Genomic DNA, 23,344 nt, shown 5'->3' with positions numbered 1-23,344 from the left:
CCCAAGCGACTTGCTGTAATCGCAGCAAAAGGTGGCGCTACAAAGTATTAACTTAAGGGGGCTGAATAATCTTGCACGCCCAATTTTCAGTTTTTTATTTGTTATAAAGTTTGAATATCCAATACTTTTCGTTCCACTTCATGATTGTGTCCCACTTGTTGCTGTTTCTTCAAAAAAAATTACAGTTTTATATCTTTATGTTTGAAGCCTGAAATGTGGCAAAAGGTCGAAAAGTTCAAGGGGGCCGAATACTTTCCCAATGCACTGTACATGTTTGCACACCTGTTCCTGAACTGCATTGTCCACATGTTTTCATAGGTACATCCTCCTGAAAAAGGGCACTACTACTCCCATCCATCGTGTGACCTATTTACATCCCAACACAATAACAGAGTCCACGAAAATGAGGAGAAGGATAAAAAGCTTGATTTTATTAGCAGTAAACAAGGTTCATCTGTTCAGCTTGGAACAGGTTGATTTGGTCTTTTTTGTGATGTTTTTTTTTTTTGTCACAAGAGCAGTTAGATGGCATAACGCTTGTCCAAGAGCTTCCATTGTAATTCCCTCCTCTCTATCTGGAAAGTGTGGCCATCTTGATAAATATAAAATTTTGCCTTTTGCAGAACTCAGCTGTCTAACTGGTAGCCAATTACCCAGATACAGTCCTCTGAGAATATTTCTGTGGCTAACCCGCAATACCCATGACTTATGCAGCTACACCCCTATGCGTGTCCACAAGCAATGGCAAACAGCTCTGAAATACAGCTTATGTTTATGAATATATAAGCAATATTGCATTTACCATTCATTAGGATATTGACCATTCAATCTGATAACGCAGTGCAGGGAGCACTGATGGGTGCAAAGTGTAGTAAACCCAAAGCCTATCAATGGGAAACCATGTTTTGCTGACAATTGTATGGCTACTCGTACTTTGCATGTTGTCATTGCTCTCTGCCTTGTTAAATAAACCTGTAAGTATTGCCTTCTGAACATCGGCTCCTATTGGAAATGACATATATACAGTTATTTAGAGAAAGCTGAACTATATACACATATGTACAATAATTATCCTTCGTTGTGTGTAAACTGCTACTTCCACAGTTGACTCATCTTTGTGAACATCCCCTGGAATAGCCCCCTCTTTACCTGCGCACCTCTTCAGAGGCTGATTAATACACACACATATACATAGATATATACACACAGTGACTTGTCCTATAGATACATCCTATGTGTATAAAAAAAGAGTCTCCTAATGACGTCATGCATGTGCCCAGTGGCGCTGGCCCCCCACTGAATGGGCGTATTGCAGAATCAGAGATTTCTCCGTCACGGTCCTCACACTTTTATAAAGATTGCTTATCCATCTGCTTATCCCAGAAAGTTCCATGCGAGGGGCTGTGCCGGACAGGGAGCAGGTCATAGTGGCTGGGGATGTGGCTGTTCCTTGGTAAGTCGTAGGGATTCTGCATGTAGTTGGGGATCTGATGTTGGGCCTCGTGAAGCAGGGTGAGCGATGGCTCTATAAAAAACAAAAAACAAAGCATAGTTACAAAGTCTGGTTAAAACAAAGACACAAGTCCATCTAGTTCAACCAATAAAAGGGGGGGGGGGATCATACAATCCCATATACACAATCCTATACCCACAGTTGATCCAGAGGAAGGGCAATCCCCCCCCCCCCACCCCCCCAGCAAAGCATGACCCAATTTGCTCCAGCAGATTATTATTATTTTAGAACAACCAGCCACCCATCTTGCTCAGATTGTGGTATACTTTTTCATAGAACCTTTTCTTGATCAGGATTGGATACACAGCAATCTTTACAACAGCTAAACAAATGCTGCTTACTGCAAACAGAAAGCAAGGGTGAGCTGTGAGTAGCAACATCCTGAAGACTCCTCCTTGGTGTTTGTTGGGTATATACTTTCTGATGACCCCCCCCAAAGGCCAATGGTTTGGAAACCCCCCCCCCCCCTCCCCATAAGGCTGACTGTTTCCTATAGGTACAAGCATGAATATGGGTTATGTCATGGCGCTCTCTGGTATTGGTAGGTAGTAGAAAATAAGGATGAGGGGGGGGGGGAACCAAATTGGGGAAAGGGGATAAAAGGAAAGGATGGGGTGTTTCCTATGCCTATCCTATGCCCACCATTCCCTATGTTGCACCATGCCAGTTGGTGTAGGTTGCTAGGTAAATTTAGTTTAGCTCCTCTGTGTAACCAGTGGAGCAGGGGTTGATTGTTTTAGTCTGCTCAATGTTTCACAGGCTGCTGGTCTTGTTACCCCCCCCCCCTTCCCAAAATCACAGTGGAGGGCAGAAAAGAAAGGCAGCCTGAATGCTTATGGGGACTCAGCCAATCCCTGGCGAAGTGTGTCCAGTAGGTGGCTTGGGATCCCATAAATATCCTGAAGCCTCGCGCAGAGTGTGTAGATCCTGGATCCAGTTCTGCCAGAGCAGCCCCCTGTCTAAGGGAGTCTGCCCCTCAGGATAGTTTGCTGGAGACACTGCTTGGAGGTCATCAAGGTCCCAGATGTAGTCTAAGCTGGAGGGGGGTTGCTATCTTCTAAAGGCTGGGATTTCTCTTAAAGAATTCCAGGGAAAAAAAAAATCTCATGCAGTGGGGCTGTGCCGTACTTGTTTTTGTCTAGGGGTGAGGAGAGTGGAGATATACTCACCTAATTGGTTGATCCTCCGAGTGCAAGACCAGTCCCGCCACTCCTGTCTCCTTGCATGCTAGCAGTCTTGTACATGGACTGTTCCTGACATCATCATGCCCATAGACCAGCTCTGGGCTTGAGGACGGCAGGAACAGTCCACCGCTGGACATGGGGGAGCGCTGTTTTCCAGAGGATCTAAGGATTGGGTAAGTATAGCCTTTCTGTGTGCCCTTAGGAAAAACGAGCAGTTAACACATGTAGTGCGGGCATACCCCCAATGCATGGGAATTTTTTTTTCCCCGAGTTCTGCTTTAAGTTCTGGAGAAGCTCACTGGAGGATACCCGGTGAAGGTTGACAGGTGTAATGTTCTGGTACCTTTGGTACCCTAATTCCACTTTTCCTAAGTGTATGCGCCCCACTATTCTCTTTTGGTAAGGTGCGCATACACCTTTAAGACCGATGCTGTCATCACTGAGCGCCGCTGGAGCGGCTATTTCAACCTCCGGCGGTCTCACTCACATGTTCGTTCAACGCCGCATAATCTGCCTTGAAGCTCTCATGCTTGCAAGCATACCTCGCTATCGGAACCACGCTGCTGATCCCTGTATCCCGCTACCGGATCATCCGCTCTTGCCGAACCTCTCCTCTACTACATTGCTACTAGTGATAAGTACCCCACAGGGGAAACCTCTATACCCTTCATACTAAAGCTTACACTATCTAGCTCTGCATACTAAGGACTATTACTACATCTGCATTAACTAAGATTGCTAGCTCTTGAGCCTAATACCATCTGCTCTTGCACTGGGTTGGTCTATCCTGTATGTTCACCTGCTACTCTATCATCTGCTACCATACATGATTGCTAAACCTATCTGCATCCCATCTGCTACTATCTTACTTTCAAGAACATTCCTTTCAAGTGTCTGTCATCTACCATCTCTACCCAACCTGTCTCTTCAGCCTATCATCACTATATTACTATACATATAAGTCACTCTAGGAACATCTTATTGAGTGTGTGTATCTACTTGCTGAATTGAGACTATCCACACATGATGAGTCTTGGGAGTTGGGATTGGTGTCTCAGCGTTTCTCTACATGACTACTGAAGTGGAATATTTCTGCAGCTGTAAATCCACATTATACATAAAACGCAGGAGCGTTACAACAGGAAGAGTGTCCAGCTGTCCTGTGAGTCTCTGTCTTCCTCACTGAAGAATGCCCGGTGGATTTCGGATGGAGGCAATAATGATCCTGTGGCGTTGTGAGTCCTGACCTAATTTCTGAGCCCTAGTGACTGTGTGAAGTCCTAGGCAGCCATTAGTAAATGTTGTGAAACCTCTCTGCTAGAATATGAGAGATATCGGTCAAGCTTGTCCTTTTGGGTTATCCCATGTTTACTTCACACCCATCCAAGTCCACCCCACAATAAAACTACCAAACACACCCTTAGGCTGTTTCTTGCAGCCAATGACAAAGAAGAAAATACTGTGTGCCTGGCTGTGTGTGGGGGAATAGGACAATGAAAGCCAGTGGCTCCTTCGGGGGTACGCTACTCCTAGGCTGGGTTTTACACTACTCCTGTTCCTCTATGCTGACAATTTTGTATATCCCTCTTGCTTCCCCAGGTTGACTTTTTTGTACGCCGGTTCAGTGGCTAGCCTTAGTATCACACTAACAAGCCTAAATTTCGCAGCAGTACAAGCAATGCAGAGGCTGGGGGCAGAAAGGCTGAAATAGGATAGACAGTTTGCATCCCTTCACCAGTACACTTACAAACGGTAGCAGGAAGAAACTATTCTGTGCTAGCAGTTTGGTTCTAGATGTGTGGACTCAGGGTAGTGAGTTTAACTACCACCAACTAAATTCAAATACAAAATTGCTCTGGAGGATAGTGGACAGTCTTTTATTATACATGGGAATGTATTACTGACAGTCAAGAACATGATTTGTGGTTGGCGTTGTGCTGTCTCTGGCACCCCTAATGCACTATCCCCCAGCCTATGTTGGCTAAATAGAGATCTGGCCTGGACCCAGTGAAGTGTTGGGACTCCTGATCGCCATACTCCATACCCATCCCAAGACTGCTCTGGAGGGAGGGCAGTGGAGCAGTCCTTTATTATAGACGGGAATGTGTTACTGACAATCAAGAACATGATTTGTGGTTGGCAGTGTGCCGTCCCTGGCACATCTAATTCTGTATACCTTGGCCTATGTTGATGTAGAGATCTGTCCCTGATACAGTGAAGTGTTGGAAATCCTGATATTCATACTCATCCCAAGTTTGCTGTGGAGGGCAGTTGGACAGACATTTATTATACATTGAAATCTGTTACTGACGATCAAGAACATGATTCGTGGTTGTCAGTGTGCTGTCCCTGGTACCCCTGATGCCTGATGTTGGCTAAGTAGAGATCTGCTCCTGACACAGTTAAATGTTGGGACTCCTGATATCCATACTCATGCCAAAATTGCTCTGAAGGGCAGTGGACAGTCTTTTATTAAACACGGGAATGTGTTACTGCCAGTGAGAGACATGATTTGTGATAAGCAGTGTGCTGTCCATGGCACCCCTAATGCCCCATACCACAAACTTTGTTGGCTAAGTTTTGAGTCCTGACACATTAAAGTGTCGGGACTCCTGATATCCATTCCATACCCATGCTAAGTTTACTCTGGAGGGCAGTGGACATTCTTTTATTATACACAGGAATATATCACTGGCAATTAAGAACATGATTTGTGATAGGCAGTGTGCTGACTGTGGAACCCCTAATTCCCTATGCCCCTGCCTATGTTAGCCAAGTAGACATCTGGCCCTGACATACTCATCTCAGATCAGTGACTTACTAAATGGTAGCTCCTATATTTCCGTTATACACATCCATGCTAAAAAAAGTAGGTTAATTTTCTACAGACCGATGGGCACTTTTCTCCAATTATTAGAAGGATCAAAATTTTTGATCACCATAGTCCCCATCTTTATCACAGGTAGATCCATAAATCCCATACAGAACATGCATTGTGGTTGGCAGTGTGCCATCAATGGCATTGCTAATGCCTTCTGCCTTGGCCTATGTTGGCTCAGTAGATATCTGACCCTGACACAGTGAAGTGTTGGGACTCCCGATTTCCATATCAAACCCTAGTGTGCTCTGTAGGGCAGCTGAACAGTCGTCTTTTTTTTTTTTACACAGGAATCTGTTACTGAAAGTCAAGAATATAATTTTTGGTAGGCAGTGAGTGGCGTTCCCAGTTCTCCTGATGCCCCATCAAGAGATCTGACCTTGACACAGTGAAGTGTTGGGACTCCTCCCATTGGGAACTATCCATTCCACGATTGTTCTGGATGGAGGTGGACAGTCCTGAATCAAACAAGGGAATCTGTTACTGACAGTCAAGAACATGATTTGTGGTTGGTGGCAGGCCCGGACTGGCCATAGGGCAGACCGGGCATATGCCCGGTGTGCCGCCCACAGCGCATGTCACTCTCACTTCCGTGACCGTCCCTCTTCCGATTCCCGATTGCTTGCTGCCGGCTGCTGACCTCTCCGCGGCCGATTCCGCGGAGAGGGCCACGGCCGCATATTGTTCTGGCCGGCCGGGTATGTCCCAGTTCACTCCCCACTGAGCAGCCGGGCTGATGCTGAGGCAGCGCCTCTCACTGCAGCCGCCTCCGCAGCCATGATCCAGCCTTCTCTAGGCATCTCAGGAGGGGTGGACCGTGCCACCGTGGAATTGGAAACGAGGGGTCAGGTGACTCGTCATGAGACTCGGAACGACTATTGAGACCTGTTTGGAATATTGAGGAGAGGAACTGGAGCAGGTCTGTTACCATCCTAGCAGTAAGCTCTGGAGTACCAATCCCTGCACGATCGGCAAGAGGGGGTAAGACCGCTTGCTCCATACCTATACCAAACAATTTCAAAAGACAGCATTGCTCAAGTGGAGAAAGTCATAATCTCTAAGGACATAGGAGGAATCCTTTTCGAGAGCTGTTATATAGAGGGACTTGTCTTGAACGTTTGCTCTTAGCGTCTTGGGACAGTTGTCCTTGGTGGTGTGCCTTCCCTTGCACCTCTAATGCCCAATGTCCCAACCTACTGTATGTTGGCCTATGTAGAGATCTCGTCCTGACACAGTGAAGTTTTGGGGCTCCTGATCTCCACACTCATCCCAGATCAGTGACTTACTAAATGACAGCTCCCATATTTCCTTTATACACATCCATGCTCACGAGAATAAAAAAGTTCATTTTCTGGAGACCGAAAGGCAAATTTTCTCCTATTATTGGAAGAATCAGAAATTTGCCCCATAAAGATATCTGACCTTGATACAGTGAAGTGTTGGGACTTCTCATCTACATACCCATTCCAAGATTGTTCTGGAGGGAGGTGGACAGTCTTGCATCAAACAAGGGAATCTGTTACTGACAGTCAAGAACATGATTTGTGATTGGTGGTGTGCCTTCCCTGGCAACTCGAATGCCCAATGTCCCTGCCTACTGTATGTTGGCTAATGCCTCGTACACACGCAACGATTGTTGGCCGTGAATTTTCGGCCAACGTCCGATCGGCCGATTTTTGGCTTGTTAGTATGATGCTTCTGACAACCGACTGCGACTTTTCGGCCGAACAAAATCTGGTGTGCATGTTATAAAATTTTTGTTGGCCGTCAACAGAACGGCCGATTTTCCGTCAGTCAGGCCGATAATCGCCGTTGCGTGTGTACGAGGCATAAGTAGAAACCTGGTCCTGACACAGTGAAGTTTTGGGACTCCTGATCTCCATACTCATCCCAGATCAGTGAATTACTAAATGACAGCTCCCATTTCTCCTTTATACACATCCATGGTCACAAAAAGAACAAAAGGTTCATTTTCTAGAGACCGATGAGCACTTTTCTCCTATTATTAGAAGAATCAGAATTTTTGATCGCCGAGGTCTTTATCGCAGATAAAATTCCAAAAATCTCATAGAAAAGTCGAGGCAAATTACTGTGGCATTGTGCTACTCACTCCGGTCTTCTTTCTCCGCATTACACAATGAGCTCCGGCACAAAAGCTTCATTACTCATTCATTACTGCATAACTACAAATTGTATGATTTGTTGCTGCTTTTCCCTCCCCGCTGTACAACACGCAGAACAAATGGATCTTTAAACAGCAAGGATAATAATGGGATATGCATAGTCAATGACTGCCGAATATCATAGGAAATGTAGTTTAGTGAAGACTAAAGAACCTAAACCTTTGAGTCCCTGCTGTACGGTGTGAGAGGAAGGCAATGTTGGGGAAGGGAGGAGGTAAAGGAAGTATTGCAATCACCATTGTTCCACATCCACCATATAAATTTGCATAAATTGCTGCTACAACTCTCTAAGTCTCACTGCAGTTTTCTAACTTCTGCCGCTGAGCCGACTCTAGTGATACCCGGCTGGCACAATGCTATGCTATGATGGATGGAGGAAGTAGATTTTATTGGGAACTGCATTTCTTTGGCAGCGGTTTTACCATTACATCAAAGGGTTGGGTTCCTGTTCCCTAAATGAAAGCATAGTGTAGGGTGTGCTGTTGCTCCACCATATTTTTGCAATTATTTTAAAAGATTTGTAATTTAACCACTTGCCTACTGGGTACTTTCACCCCCTTCCTGCCCACGCCAATTTTTGAGCTTTCAGTGCTGTCGCACTTTGAATGACAATTGCGCAGTTATGCAACACTGTACCCAAATTTAATTTTGATCATTTTTTTTTAGACAGATTGAGCTTTCTTTTGGTGGTATTTAATCACATCTGGGTTTTTTATTTTTTACTAAACAAACAAAAAAAGATAGAAAATTGAGGGAAAAAAAGTTTTTCTTAGTTTCTGTTATAAAATTTTGTAAATAAGTAATTTTTCTCCTTCACTGATGTGCGCGCATGAGGCTGCACTGATGGGCACTGATAAGTTGGCACTGATGAGGCTGCACTGATGGGCACTGATAAGTTGGCACTGATGAGGCTGCACTGATGGGCACTGATGAGGTGGCACTGATGGGCACTGATGAGGAGCCACTAATATTCAGGATTTATAGGCCGCACCATTGGGCACTGATAGGCAGCACTGATAGGTGGCACGGATAGGCGGCACCGATGGGCACTGATAGGCAGCACTGAGAGGTGGCACGGATAGGCGGCACCGATGGGCACTGAGAGTTACATAGTTAGTCTGCTTAAAAAAAGTCCATCTAGTTCAACCAATAGGTGGCACTGATAGGCGCTGATGGGCGGCACTGATAGGCAGCACTGGTGAGGAGCTACTGACAGGCATCACTGATAGGCACTGATTGGCATCACTGGTGGGCACTAATGGGGCTGCACTGATCATCAAGGCACTGATTGTTAGTGTAGATGTCCCTGCTGAGGAACGTCGCTTACCGACTCTCTGTCAGCGTGAGGAGAGGAATGCTGATAACCGGCATTTCCTATTTTCACTGTGATCAGCTGTGATTGGACACAGCTGATCAGATGGTAAAGAGCCTACGTCATAGACTCTTTCCTAATATTTACAAAAATGTTAGGGGTGTACTCACTTTTGTGAGATACTGTAGAAGGAATGTATATTATATTTACTTGTTTTAAACCTTTTTTTTTTTTTATTTTTTTTTATTTCTTTAGTTGCTTCCTGGTTTCTGGCCTAGGCCAAAATTATGTCATACATCCCAGGAGTCTTCATAGGAGGAGGGGCATTCTCAGCTGAGCACACCCTCCTGCCTGCATGCCTGCACTAAGGATAGATTGATTTCAAGAAGTTGTGTAAATGAATGAACTACAACTACTGTCTTCCCTCGCAGCAGACGGCTTGTAGTTCTCAATGAACTGTGAGTGTGCTGGTGAGTGATCTCATAGTTTATGGATCTTCCTGTTCTTCACTAACTGTCTGCCTGTATGAGAGGTATGGCAAACAGCTATAGTGAGAGTCTGCAGGAGCCTGGCATTGCACCCATGATTTACCAGGCTCCTGCTGTAAAAAATAATAAAAGATCATTTTTTTCTGCAGAAATATGTGCATTTATTATTTTTTTACCAAAAGGTGAACTTAGCCCTTTAAGAGAGGCTTCACACCATAGAGCTGTGACTCAGCCCCGCCCCCTGCACACTCCTCATTGGCTTTCTGGCTGTGATTGACAGCCAATGGCTCCCACTGCTGTCTCAGCCAATGAGGAGAGGGAGTCTGTGCACATCGCTGGATCGAGAGGGGGGCACCGGTGAGTATTAGGGGGGCTGAGGGGGAACAGAACACAGAAGGCTTTTTACCTTCATGCATAGAATACATGAAGGTAAAAAACCTTCAGCCTTTACAACTAGACATGTGCAAATCGTTTCAGTCCGAATACAAATTCGGACAAATTTTCGGTTATCCATATCTCGGAATAAAATAGTAACAAATAGTAACGAATTTCGTTGAAATCCGTTAAAATTTGTTTTGTTTATTCATTTTCAAATTAATTTTATCTTTTCAGAGCAATTAGAATTCTAGTCGGTCGAAAAATGATCGACCAATTCAAATTCTGTGTGAAGAAATAGCTAGTTGTTAGGCAGCGGGCCCGGGAAGCGGGCCGCCCGCATCCTTAACAACCATGAGTCATCATCTATCAGCGGGCTTCCCCACTGACAGATGAATGTAAAGAAAACAACTCCGGCAATTGCCCAGCAATAGAAAAAAAGTAAAAGAAATGGCGTGGGGTCCCCATCCAGTCCCTTCGGGTCTGGTATGGTTTTTAACCACTTAAGCCCCGGAAGATTTTACCCCCATTCCGACCAGGGGGTATTTTGCGATTCGGCACTGCGTGAATTTAACGCACAATTGCGCGGTCGTGCGACGCTGTACCTAAACGAATTTGATGTCCTTTTTTTCCCACAAACAGAGCTTTCTTTTGGTGGTATTTGATCACCTGTGCGATTTTTTGATCACGCGCTATTAACAAAAAAAGAGCGTCAATTTTGCAAAAATAGCAATATTTTTCACATTTTTTTATATGAAATTCCCCCAAAAAAAAATGTAAAAATCAAAATTTTTAAAAATTTTCGGCCAATTTATTTTATGCTACCTATGTTTGGTAAAAAAAATCGCAAAAAGCGTATTTTGATTGGTTTGCGCAAAAGTTATTGCGTTTACTAACAAAGGGAAAGATTTTTGTCATTTTTGTTGTTTTTTTTTTTAACGCGTAATGGCGGCGATCTGCGATTTTTTTTGCGGTACTGCGACATTGCGGCGGACAGATCGGACCCTTCACTGACATTTTTGACACTTTTGGGGTTACCAGTGACATTTCTACAGTAATCAGTGCTATACATATGCACTGTTACTGTAAAAATACACTGGTAGTGAAGGGGTTAACTTTATTTGGAAGGGAGGGGCTGTGTGTGTCCCTAGGGGCGTGGTTTCTACTGTGATTGGCTGTGGCTCTAGCTGTAAGGACACTGATCAACGGATCTACATACCAGATCCGTTTTATCAGTGTCTTTGCAGCGAGGAGAATGACAGGCAGTTTGTTTACACAAGCTGCCTGACATTCTCCCTCTCCCCCGCCGATCGCCGAGTGACCGGCGGACATCGGGTCCGCTGGTCACACGCGCGGGGGGGTCCGTGACCACACGGGAGCGGGAGCGCGCCCCGGGGGGCGCGCGCTCGCTCCCTAGACCCTCACAAGCAAGCAACGTAGCCCTACGTTAGTTTGCCTGTGAGGGGCTGACCGCCGACGTAGATAGTCGTGCGGCGGTCGGCAAGTGGTTAAGGGGAACCACATGCCAAAATGTAAAAAAAAAAAAAAAAAAGACGTGGTGTCCCCCCCACCCCCCAAAATCCATACCAGACCTTTATCCAGGCATGCAGCCTGGCAGGTCACGAAAGGGGGGGGATGAGCGAGTGCCCCCCATCGCCCGAACTATACCAGGCCACATGCCTTAAACATGGGGGGGGGAGGGGGGGTGGCAAGATCATTTTTCATTGTTTTTATTTTTCAGGTCCAGTGGGCGGCGCATTTGACGATGGATTAACATCAAGGAACACTATTTTTTTTAACCACTTCACGTCCATCATATAGCAAAATGACGGCCCCAAAGTAGTTGCTCTATCCCAACTGGGCATCATATGACATCCAACAAGATAGGCCGGGCAGAGCGCCGATCGGTGGCGGTGTGTGTCACACTGCATCTCGGATCCTGGTAAAGAGCCTAGGCGTAGGCGTAGCGTAGGCTCTTTACCATGTGACCGGCTGTGTCCAATCACAGCTGGTCACATAGTAAATAGGAAGTGCCATTGATCAGCTTTCCTCAGTTCGTGCCTGACAAGGTTGTTGGGAAGAGGCCCTTGTCCCCATCAACATGTGGTTTAGTATGGTTTAGGAAGGCTGCTCACTCGTCCCCCCCTTTCCTGACCTGCCAGGCTGCATGCCCAGATAAGGGTCTGGTATGGATTTTGGGGTGGACCCAACGCTGTTTTTTTTTTAATTTTGGCATGGGGTTTCCTTTAAAATTCATACCAGACCTCAAGGGCCTGGTATGGACTGCAGGGGGCGGGGGGTCATGCTGTTTTTTAAAACTTTTTTTAACTCTATTACCGGGCAATTGCTGGCATTGTTTTCTTTACATTCATCTGTCAGTGGGGAAGCCCGCTGACAGATGATGACTAATGGTTGTTAAGGACACGGGCGGCCCGCTTCCTGGCCCGCTGCCTAACAACTAGCTATTTCTTCACACAGAAATCGAATCGGTCGATCGTTTTTCAACAGATCCGAATTCTAATTATTCTGAAAAGTAAGAATTTGTTAAAAAATGATCAACTGTCCCTGGTTAGCTTCTTCACTCCCCCACTGTATCTATGGAGGGAGCCTTGGTTGCCACCCCAGGCTGCTCTCCTGACATTGACTACAAACTAGCGGTGCACCAAAATGAAAATTCTGGACTGAAACTGAAAATTCAGGATACACTTGGCCCAAAACCGAAACCAAAATGGACAGTTTTTAAAAAAACAAAAAAAAAAAAATATATATATATATATATATACACACATATATATATATATATATATATATATATATATATATATATATATATATATATATATATATATATAATATATAATTGTATTATATTCGACTTTTTAATTACGGTAATATCATGAATTTAAATGAATATGAATCTATTTTCGGTCGATACTCTACTTTTACACTAAGCAGTTTTTTACCAGTGGCAGCCCGTCTATTAGGGGCGCAGGGGGGGCCACCCCCCCTATCCATGTGTCCGACCCCCTAATCTACATGCAGGGCGCCAAAAGCATGGATTCCAATGGGGGATTTTTTTTTTTTAAGCACGTGATTAGAGCCAGAGGCTCGAATAAGCGTCAAAAAAGGGTGGGCTCGGGGGCGCAGAGCACTGTGCCCTGGGCCCACCAAGTTGTGTGACAATAGCAAATGAATATTCGCTATTGTCACATAGATTCTCCTCCTGGCCAATCAGGAAGCGGGTCCTGAGACCCGTTTCTCGATTGGCCGAAAGGAGAAGCCATCCTATTGGCGAAGAAGGAGGAGGAGGGAGGACACGCAGGGGAAGCCCGACCAATGAAGGGGGACATGGAGAAGACTGAGGGGGAAGCCGCTGCCTCCACATGTCAGTCCAGGGGCAGCACAGGGTGAGTGAGCCGGCGACCGGGGGGGGGGGGGGGGTTGCGTGGTGTGTGGTGCGGGCTGGGGCTGGTGTGGTCCATGGTCAGGTCCGTCTGCCACCGCCCCCCCCCGACCCATGGAGCACCAGCCGCCACTGGCAGCTACCACATCTAAGCACTATAAGCTGCAATATATTACATTTTTGTTCTTGGGTTTAGTTATCCTTTGCGCCCTCAGAAATATCCACCTTCCTTTAACTTTATGACAATTCAGCAATATCTGTTCACGTCAGCACCAATTATGCAATATACAGAACTTTCACATCATTAGCCTCACTTTAGGAAGCAAAGATCAAAATAGATGCAGATTTTATATAAGATGTTTTCCCATTGAAGCTAATTAAGGACGATCATCGTTTGATGCAAAGTTAATGGAACTTTTGAACTTTGGTGGGTCCACCTTACATCTGCTAGAGAGATCACTCTGATCTTCTGTTGCTTCACTGGCCTCCCTTAGTTCCTCTACCAATGTGACCAATTAGAATAGTATTTAATGAGAATAAAATGCCGACATCAATGTACATGTCAGATACGTTTATGTAGTACAACCCCTATTCCAAAAAAAGTTGGGACGCTGTGTAAAATCTACATAAAAACAGAATGCAATGATCTGCAAAACTCAAATTCCCGTATTTTATTCACAATAGAAAATAGAAAACATATCCAGAAAAAGTTTGAGCTGAAGATTGAGCTGCCAGATATCGCATTTACATCAAAACCGAGAGTGTCTCGCTTCCATACCCAGACTGATCCTCTCCCTTCTGGGAACACTTACTTCTAGAGGATCCATCAATATTTCAGGTTGATTTGACTACATCTCATATTCACATATTGCAAATTTTGAAGACACCACCTGGCCCATTAGGGGATCGTTGTGAAACCATATGTGCTTAGATTGACTGGGATATATCCACTACAGACCTCCTGTTACCACCACACGGCTCTAGCAGTCTCACTTCAAACTGTATCTTTGGTTTTACCTATATACGCAGCTTTCTGTCTTCTTACAAAATATCTCTATTTGGGGAAGTTGTGTAAACCTCTGTCTTCTGTACCCCTGAAGAAAGGTGGCAACTACCTGCAACGCGTCGGGTACACGAGGAACACCTACCCCCTCACATGATGTTGTAATACAATTTGTAGCCAGACTTCAATTTTGGCTATGCTATTTTTATACTACAGTATGTGTTTCTATTGTATGACACATCCTGTGTTTCCTATCATGTATATATTCACTTAGTTTTTACTATGTCATAATAAATATTCATATTTTATCCAATTTGGTTAGCGGTCGCCTTTAAAATCCCAATACCTAGGGGGCTTTTCTTTGTATCCACAAAAAGTTGGGATACAACAAAAAGCTGGCAAAGTAAGTGGTACTAACAAGGAAGAGCTGAAAGAACCTTTTTGAAACTATGTGTAATGAGTGTTAAAGTATAAAAAGAGCATCTTGGAGAGTAAGAGTATCTCAGAAGTAGAGTTGGGCCGAACCACCCCCAGTTTGGTTTGCGCCAGAACTCTTGAACATCGCAAAAGTTCATTCTTGGACTGTAAGCTCTAACGAGCAGGGCCCTCTGATTCCTACTGTATTAAAATGTATTGTATTTGTACTGTCTACCCTCAAGTTGTAAAGCGCTGCGTAAACTGTCTGCGCTATATAAATCCTATAAAATAATAATACCTGAACCCTATTAAAGTCTACTGGACCCAAACTTGAAAAAACAACAGTCCCCATTTTGAAGACTTGCATGGAAGTTATTGGCCATAAAAAGGGTCTGGGGGACATGTATCAAATATATATATATATATATATATATATATATATATATATATATTTTTTTTTTTTTAAAAGGAGTAGTGATTTTAATGATGCTTAAAGTGAAACAATAAAAATGAAAAAATCCTTTAACCTTCCCAGCGGTATTCCCGAGCGTGACTCGGGGTTAGATTTTAGAACCAAAAGCGGTAACCCCGAGCCACACTCGGGGTACCGCTAGGAAGATTGCTGGATCCTGGTAGAGGTTTTACTTACCTTTTCTCCGGGATCCAGCGAAGAATGCGGGCGGTGTGCGGCGGCGGAGCTTCCTCCCGATCGTCTGCGAGCCCCGGCTTCCGTCTCCGGCGACGTGACGTCCGCCGCGGGGTGGAACCGGTGGCAAATTCAAATGTAAAACACACCAAACACACTGATACTATTCAAAATAAAATAAAATCACATTACATTGCCCCCCAGTGCCCTTTCCTGCAGTTTTACTGTACTTTTTATGTGTGTGTATATATATATATATATATATATATATATATATACACACACAGTATATATGTATATATATATATATATATATATATACGTATATGTATATATATATATATATATATACACACACATATATATATATATATATATATATATATATATATATATACGTAATTCTTGTGAATGAGCAGCCCAAACCAACTGTTTACATTATATATATATATATATATATATATACGTATATATATATATAATATATGTATACATATATATATATAATATATATAATAAATGTATATAGTTGGTTTGGGCTGCTCATTCACAAGAATTACATGCAAAATAATGGTACCGCTTTCAGCACCTAAAATCCAAAAGAAACATACCGCCAGGGAGGTTAAATATAGCACCTGGGGGGTCCCCTTAGTCTGCCTGTAAAGTGGCACATCTGCACCATGTATAGAACCTGTTGCAGCAAAACTGACATATATAAAGAAAAGAAATGACACTTAAATAGATTTTCCCTGCAAGCTTTCTTTATTTTGTAAACAACGGCTTGGGGAGCCAGTCTATATGATGAGGCCACAATTTAGTGCATTTGGAACAAGATTAGAGATTTTTTGGATATATTCTGGTGTCTCTTTGGCAGACTTTGGATGGAAATAACCCATTTTTTCACCACATTGAGAAAGCCTTATGTGAAGAAGCCAAATTATAGTACACTCAGGCCAAGATTAACAATTTTTTTATTTTTTTTTAAGATAAGGTCTGGTGTCTCTTTCGCAGACTTTGGATAGAAGTAACAGGTGTGAAAAAACTGGCCGTTGGATGTTGGTGGTGCCTTCACACCGTAACCCTATAGAAGTAATCTTGAAAAAAAAAAAATCTGTTTATTTTTCTTAACAAAACAATGTACAACAATAACCTCAAAAGAGAAGTTTAAAAATAAATTTATGAAATTATTAGTGCTTTATGCTCTCATCTCGCCATCTTCTTCCTCCTCTTCTACTCCTCGTATATACAATACATTATTAAACCTTATTAGAACTTCTCCAAGATGTCCAGACAATGCCCCATCAATATACTCTTCTGTATTGGTGAGCTGCATGTTCATGTAGCCATCCACAGAGACCGGGTATCCCTTGTATTCCATACCCCACTTCAGTTTCAACATTACTGGCTTACCAGTAAGGCCATCCAGGAATGGTTTTAGGTTTAGTGGCAAACTGATTCTGCCCCTGAAGCCACCGCTGATTTACAGACCAGTGAAAGGAAGAAAAAATTTCCCTGAGGAATACTTCGAGAACACACCACTGGAGAGCAGAAAATGGACAAGGAAGCAGAATTAGCCACTTTGTCAGCTGCAGTGGACTGCGCACTAGCATCTGCTTGGGTGATAGAGGATGAGAAGGATGGGGATGGTTTGGTAAGCCAGTCCACCCCCTCCTCTGCATCCTGTCGCTGGATAGCATGTGAAACTTCACTAAACAGAGGAAATTATGCCCTGCCTGAGGACAGACCATGTCCGCCTTTGCCTGTGGACACTGCTGGCCCCCTCACAGTGGCATGAGAGTCATCATGACTTTGTCCAATCATGGCTCTGACTGTTCTCTGTGCCCTGATTTGGCAAAGCCTTGCACCTTTCCTGTGGTCAGGTGCATTGCTTCATCCAATTAGGGCCGTAGAATGCTCTGTCCAACGTGCAGAACATTGTGGAGCTCTTGGCTGGTGAACATCCAGCCGATCACCTCACAAATTTGGGTGTTCGCCAAATGGGCAAACAGGTGATGTTCGGGCCGAACTTTTGCTCAGCTCGAACTGTTCGCGAACAACTCTACTCAGAAGTAAAGATGGGCAGAGGTTCACTAATGTGTGAAAAGCTGTGTCTACAAATTGTCAAACATTTTCATAATGTGTTCCTCAACATGAAATTACAGAGACTTTAAACATCTCATCATCCGGAGTACAAAATATCATCAAAAGATTCTGAGAATCTGAAGAAATCTCTGTGCGCAAGGGACAAGGCCAAAACACAATTTTGGATGATGATTACTGTTGGGCCCTCAGACGGCACTGCATGCAAACAAGCATGACATCACTGCATGGAATACTTACAAAAATCACTGTCTGTGTCCACAGGTTGCCGTGCCATTTAAGAAAGCAAGGTAAAGCTCTATCATGCAAAGAAGAAGCCATATCTTAGCATGATCCAGAAAGGCCCCTGTCTTTTCTGGGCCAAAGTTCATTTAAAATTAGTGCATATGAAATGGGCAGCTTGTACATCTGAAAAGGCACCATCAATGTTGAAAAATATATTCAGGTTTTAGAGCAGCATATGCTCCCATCCAGATGACGTCTTTTTCAGGAAAGGACTTCCATATAAACCGCATACTGCATCTATGACACCAGCATGGCTTCGTAGTAGAAGAGCCTGGGTGCTTTTTTGCCTGTCTGCAGTCCAGACCTTTCACCAATTGGAAATATTTAGCACATCTTGAAACAAAAAATATAACAAAGAAGACCCAGGACTGTTGAGCAGTTAGAAACCTTTATCAGGAAAAATGGGAAACATTTCTCTCCCAAAACTCCAGCAACTGGTCTCCTCAGTTCCCAGACGTTTACAGAGTGTTGTTATAAGAGGAGGGGATGTTACACCATGCTAAACATGGCCCTGTCCCAACTTTTTTGAGATGTGTTGCTGCCATCAATTTCACAATCACCTTATTTTTTATTAAAATGGTCTCAGTTTACACATTTGATGTTTTCTTTTTTTCTATTTTGAATATAATATGGGTTTATGAGATTTGAAAATCATTGCATTCTGCTTTTTTGGAAATGGGGTTGTAGTGGAAACACCAGCAGAACTGAATGCTTGGCCCAACCACCAGATGAGAAGATTGTCATGTAGAGTGCATGTAAGGAAAGGGTCTTTAAAGAGTCCAATTGCCCTGGGTATGGCCAACTTTTAAAATTTCTAAGTTAGTTAACCCTGATTTTAAAAATCTATTCCACAGAATGAGCACTTTTACTTTTGTTGTTCACTAGTGTGATAAAATAGCATGCTAAGATGGAAGCAGGATGTAAGGGAAGGGTCATATTTCAGTTTTTGGTGGATGCAAGAGAGTTAAACAATTTTACCATTTTCTGTATCTCTTGGAAACTATATGAGTGGAGAGAAACTATATATACTGGTGAGATCTCTGTACATGAGTTCCTCTTTATGTTGAGAACAATGCAACTAGAGTATCTAGAACTGCCTTTTTAAACCTTTTTACCCCAGAGGAATCCCTAAAATAATTTTCAGGACTCAAGGAACCCTTATTATAATCAGTTCATTAAGTGTCAATGGCAAACATGTCTCTTACATTGACAGCTAAAAATATAATTGGGTCATGTTGCTGGCTTTGTCTTGTAGTATTGGCCTTAGAACTATGCATGCATCATCACATCAAATCAGCCACAGCTCAAGGAATCCCTGGAAACCTCAGGGGGAACCCTAGGATTCCAGAGGACCCTGTTTAAGAACAGCTCATCAAGAACATGTATCACCCAAAACTTTCAGGTGATTGGGAAAAGAACTCGAAATTATGACAGGAAGATCTCAAATTTAGATATTAAGATATGTAATAAGCCAAGGGCTCACTAAGCCCACCAGGCTCCACCCTTATAAGTAAAATAGCATTTTTGGGTAAGCCTATTATTATATCCATATGCTTACATTGTCATGGCAGTAAGGTAGTATGGCAGCTAGATGCTACCAGGACTGGTGACTGACTTGATCTGATTGATGTCCATTAACTGACTGGATATTGGCCACCTAAGTGTGCATGTTTAACCCATTGGAGAGGGGAAAATGGAGAAATGGGCAGACCCCAGTGATGTAAAATTATCTTTGGAGGGAAAATATCACACAGTCTTCAAGCTTATTACCCTAAGACTGGTCAGTTGGAGGGTCAAAATTGCTAATTACATTGACATTTAAACTTATGCCTGATCCAAAAATGACCTGACTGGGCAATGACCATCTCATGTCTGAGTCCAGCTTTATCTCAGTTGAAACAAAATAGATTGGAGCCAAAATTCTAACTGGTTGATCAGTTATCCCCCAAAGAACTACAGGTGTCTTTTGCTACCCAAAGACTATTATCTGTTGTGTGTGAGTACATTTACTGCCTGTGCTGAATCCCTAAAATCATTATCAGGACTCGAGGAACCCTTACTAAATCAGTTCATCAAGTGTCAATAGCAAAAATGTCTCTTACATTGACAGCTAAAAATATAATTGGGTCTAGTTGGAAGCTTTATCTAGTAGTATTGCCATTGAAACTATGCATGCACCATCATGTCAATAAGCCACAGCTCAAGGAATCCCTGGAAACTTCTGGAGGAGCCCTAGGACTCCAAAGGACCCTGGTTAAGAATGGCTCATCTAGAACATGTATCACCCAAAACTTTCAGGTGATTGGGAAAAGAATTTGAAATTATGACAGGAAGATCTGGAACTTAGATATTAAGATATGTAATAAGCCAAAGGCTAACTAAGCCCACCAGGCTCCACCCTTATAAGTAAAGTATCACTTTTGGGTAAGCCTATTATTATATCCATATGCTTACATTGTCATGGCAGTAAGGTAGTATGGCAGCTAGATGCTACCAGGACTGGTGACAGACTTGATCTGATTGATGTCCATTAACTGACTGGATATTGGCCACCTAAGTGTGCATGTTTAACCCATTGGAGGGGGGAAAATGGAGAAATGGGCAGACCCCAGTGATGTAAAATTATCTTTGGAGGGAAAATATCACCCAGTCTTCAAGCTTATCACCCTAAGACTGGTCAGTTGGAGGGTCAAAATTGCTAAATACATTGACATTTAAACTTATGTCTGATCCAAAAATGACCTGACTGGGCAATGACCATCTCATGTCTGAGTCCAGCTTTATCTCAGTTGAAACAACATAGATTGGAGCCAAAATTCTAACTGGTTGATCAGTTATTCCCCAAAGAACTACAGGAGTCTTCTGCCACCCAAAGACTATTATGTCTTATCTGTGAGTACATTTACTGCCTGCGCTGTGTCCACATTTATATTGATGATAAACAAGTTTGGCCATGTGATAATTGGCACTGGGCTAGCATGTTATAGAACAAGGGTCTCAAAACTATTTTAACAAAGGACCAGTTTACTGTCCTTCAGACTTTAGGGGGGGGGGGGAGGGATGCCCCATTGGAAGTAAACAATGCCCTATCATTGGTTTCAGTGGTAGTAACAGTACCCTATCGTTGGTATTAGTGGCAGGAATAGTGCACATCTTTGGTGTCAGTGGGAGAAATAGTGCCCTATCACTGGTGTCATCAGTGGGAGGAATAGTGCCCCATCACTGGTGTCAGTGTGAAAAATAATGCCCCATCATTGGTGTCAGTCGTGGTTGGAATTGTGCCCCAGGGGCAAAATAGAGGCAAGCAAAGGGCAACATCCGGCCCCTGGGCCGCAGTTTGCAGACTATTTTTCTAGAGAATTTTCAGTTCCATGCATCTGGCTAAATATGGGACACACTATATTAAAAGGAACCTTTCCCTCATAGCAAAACGGAGCCTGCCATCACTAACTAGCAGGGCTTTTTTTCTCAGAGAATAGGTGCAGGAACTCCCCCTTCTAAGTTACTTTGTTTCTCCGCCCTCTACCCACCTCTGAGCACTAACCCTTGGTTCCACCCCTACCCACCTCCGAGCACCGACCCTTGAATCCACCCCCTACCCAGCTTCCAGTACAGTCCCTTTTAGAGAATATAGAGCCAAGTATAATTTTGTAGTGGAATGTATGGAATTTGGTTATGGTAACAAGAAAAGCAATAAAATAGATCACCCACAGCCAGCAGCAAAAGATCTCCCAGCAGCCAACATCAATAGACTCTCTAGCAGCCAGCAACAGTAGACCCCTCCCTAAGCAGTAGATCCCTTCCAGCAACAGTTAACCCCCAGTATCAAAAGATCCTCCACCAGCAACAATAGATTGCCGTGCAAAAATAGATCCCCTCCAGCATCAATAGATCCCCCAGCAGCCAGAATCAGTAGACCCTCCAGCACCCCTTACCATGGCATACATTCAGTGCTGGAGGTGCCGAAACTGCGTTCCCCTGCGTTCCCGCTGAAAAAAAGCCCTGCTATCTAGTAACTACTCATTCTTCAAATGCTAGTTGCCTGGTTGTCATGCTGACTCTCTGGCTTTAAATACTTTGAGCTGCCAACATAAAACAAATAAATAGACAAGGAGTTCTGACTTTCCTCCAACTTTCCTGATCTTCATTTTTGCTCTGGGTCAGAGACTGGAAAAGTCAGCGTAATTGTCACAAAACTAGCGTTCTTAGAAGAAGGTCAGCAATGGCCATGTTTTATTCAATAAAGGTTTCCTATTCTAATTGAAGGAATATTCCTGCTCCAGTCCTGACCTCTGCTGAACTCAGAAAACCTGCTAAATAAAGGTTTGTCTTTGGGTTTTAGAAGAAAATTGAATAAAGCAACCTGAATGGGAACGTGATGGAGCTACATTTTCATTGACTGAACCACACCGGGTAAAGTTTACTGGCATGATCAATTTTCAAGCTACATACACATTTGTGGTGAATATTTCAATACAGGGGAGTTAGAGTTATAGAACAATGCAAACCAGTAGGGCGGTCTTATAAAAACTGGAGGAAAAGGATGTTGTCCATGGTCACCAATCACATCTTATCCTTTAATTTTCTCATCTTTACTGTTAATATGGAACATACACTCTAATTGGCTGCTACTGGAAAAAGCTTTACTTCAGCTTTATAAACTATACACTATATTGTCAAAAGTATTGGGACACCTGCCTTTACATGCACATGAACTTTAATGGCATCCCAGTCTTAGTCCGTAGGGTCCAATATTGAGTTGGCCCACTCTTTGCAGCTATAACAGCTTCAACTCTTCTGGGAAGGCTGTCCACAAGGTTTAGGAGTGTGTCTATGGGAATGTTTGACCATTCTTCCAGAAGAGCATTTGTGAGGTCAGGCACTGATTATGGACAAGAAAGCTTGGCTCACAGTCTTCACGCTAATTCATCCCAAAGGTGTTCTATTAGGTTGAGGTCAGGACTCTGTGCAGGCCAGTCAAGTTCCTCCACCCCAAACTCGCTCATCTATGTCTTTATGGACCTTGCTTTTTGCACTGGTCCAAATCATTTGGTGGAGGGGGGATTATGGCGTGGGGTTGTTTTTCAGGGGTTGGGGTTGGCCCCTTAGTTCCAGTGAAGGGAACTCTTAAGGTGTCAGCATACCAAGACATTTTGGAAAATTTCATGCTCCCAACTTTGTGGAAACAATTTGGGAATAACCCCTTCCTGTTCCAACATGACTGCACAGCAGTGCAGGAAGCAAGGTCCATAAAGACATGAATAAGCGAGCCGTGGGTGGAGGAACTCAACTGGCCTGCACAGTCCTGACCTCAGAACAGAACACTTTTGGGATGAATTAGAGAGCAGAAAGCGAACCAGGCCCTCTTGTCCAACATCAGTGCCTGACCTCACAAATGCGCTTCTGGAAGAATGGTCAAACATTCCCATAGACACACTCCTAAACCTTGTGGACAGCCTTCCCAGAAGAGTTGAAGCTGTTATAGATGCAAAGGGTGGGCCAACTCAATATTGAATCCTACGAACTTAGACTGGGATGCCATTAAAGCTCATGTGCG

General features: G+C 43.6%; 2 protein-coding genes across 2 annotated transcripts in view; both read right to left on the bottom strand.

Moving 5' to 3' along the window:
• Window positions 1-337: 337 nt before the first annotated feature.
• Window positions 338-23,344, bottom strand: part of MEGF11 (multiple EGF like domains 11) — a 1,080,387-nt gene continuing 1,057,380 nt past the window's right edge. Inside the window, exon 22 of the mRNA XM_082255259.1 lies at window positions 338-1,525. Coding sequence (XP_082111385.1) covers window positions 1,350-1,525 — 176 coding nt within the window. The 3' untranslated portion in view covers window positions 338-1,349. The remainder of the gene's footprint in view (window positions 1,526-23,344) is intronic.
• On the bottom strand, window positions 16,598-21,935 carry LOC309554521 (small nuclear ribonucleoprotein F-like; the record flags this gene model as incomplete). Its single annotated transcript, XM_082256271.1, has 2 exons — window positions 16,598-16,877; window positions 21,910-21,935. The coding sequence occupies 2 exons, from the start codon at window positions 21,933-21,935 to the stop codon at window positions 16,598-16,600; spliced, it is 306 nt and encodes a 101-aa protein (XP_082112397.1).

Source organism: Pelophylax lessonae (genome assembly GCF_965119305.1).
Source record: "Pelophylax lessonae genome assembly, chromosome: 4".
NCBI lineage: Eukaryota > Metazoa > Chordata > Amphibia > Anura > Ranidae > Pelophylax > Pelophylax lessonae.
The sequence above is the reverse complement of the archived record's forward strand: the minus strand, read 5'-3'. Positions and strand labels throughout refer to the sequence as shown.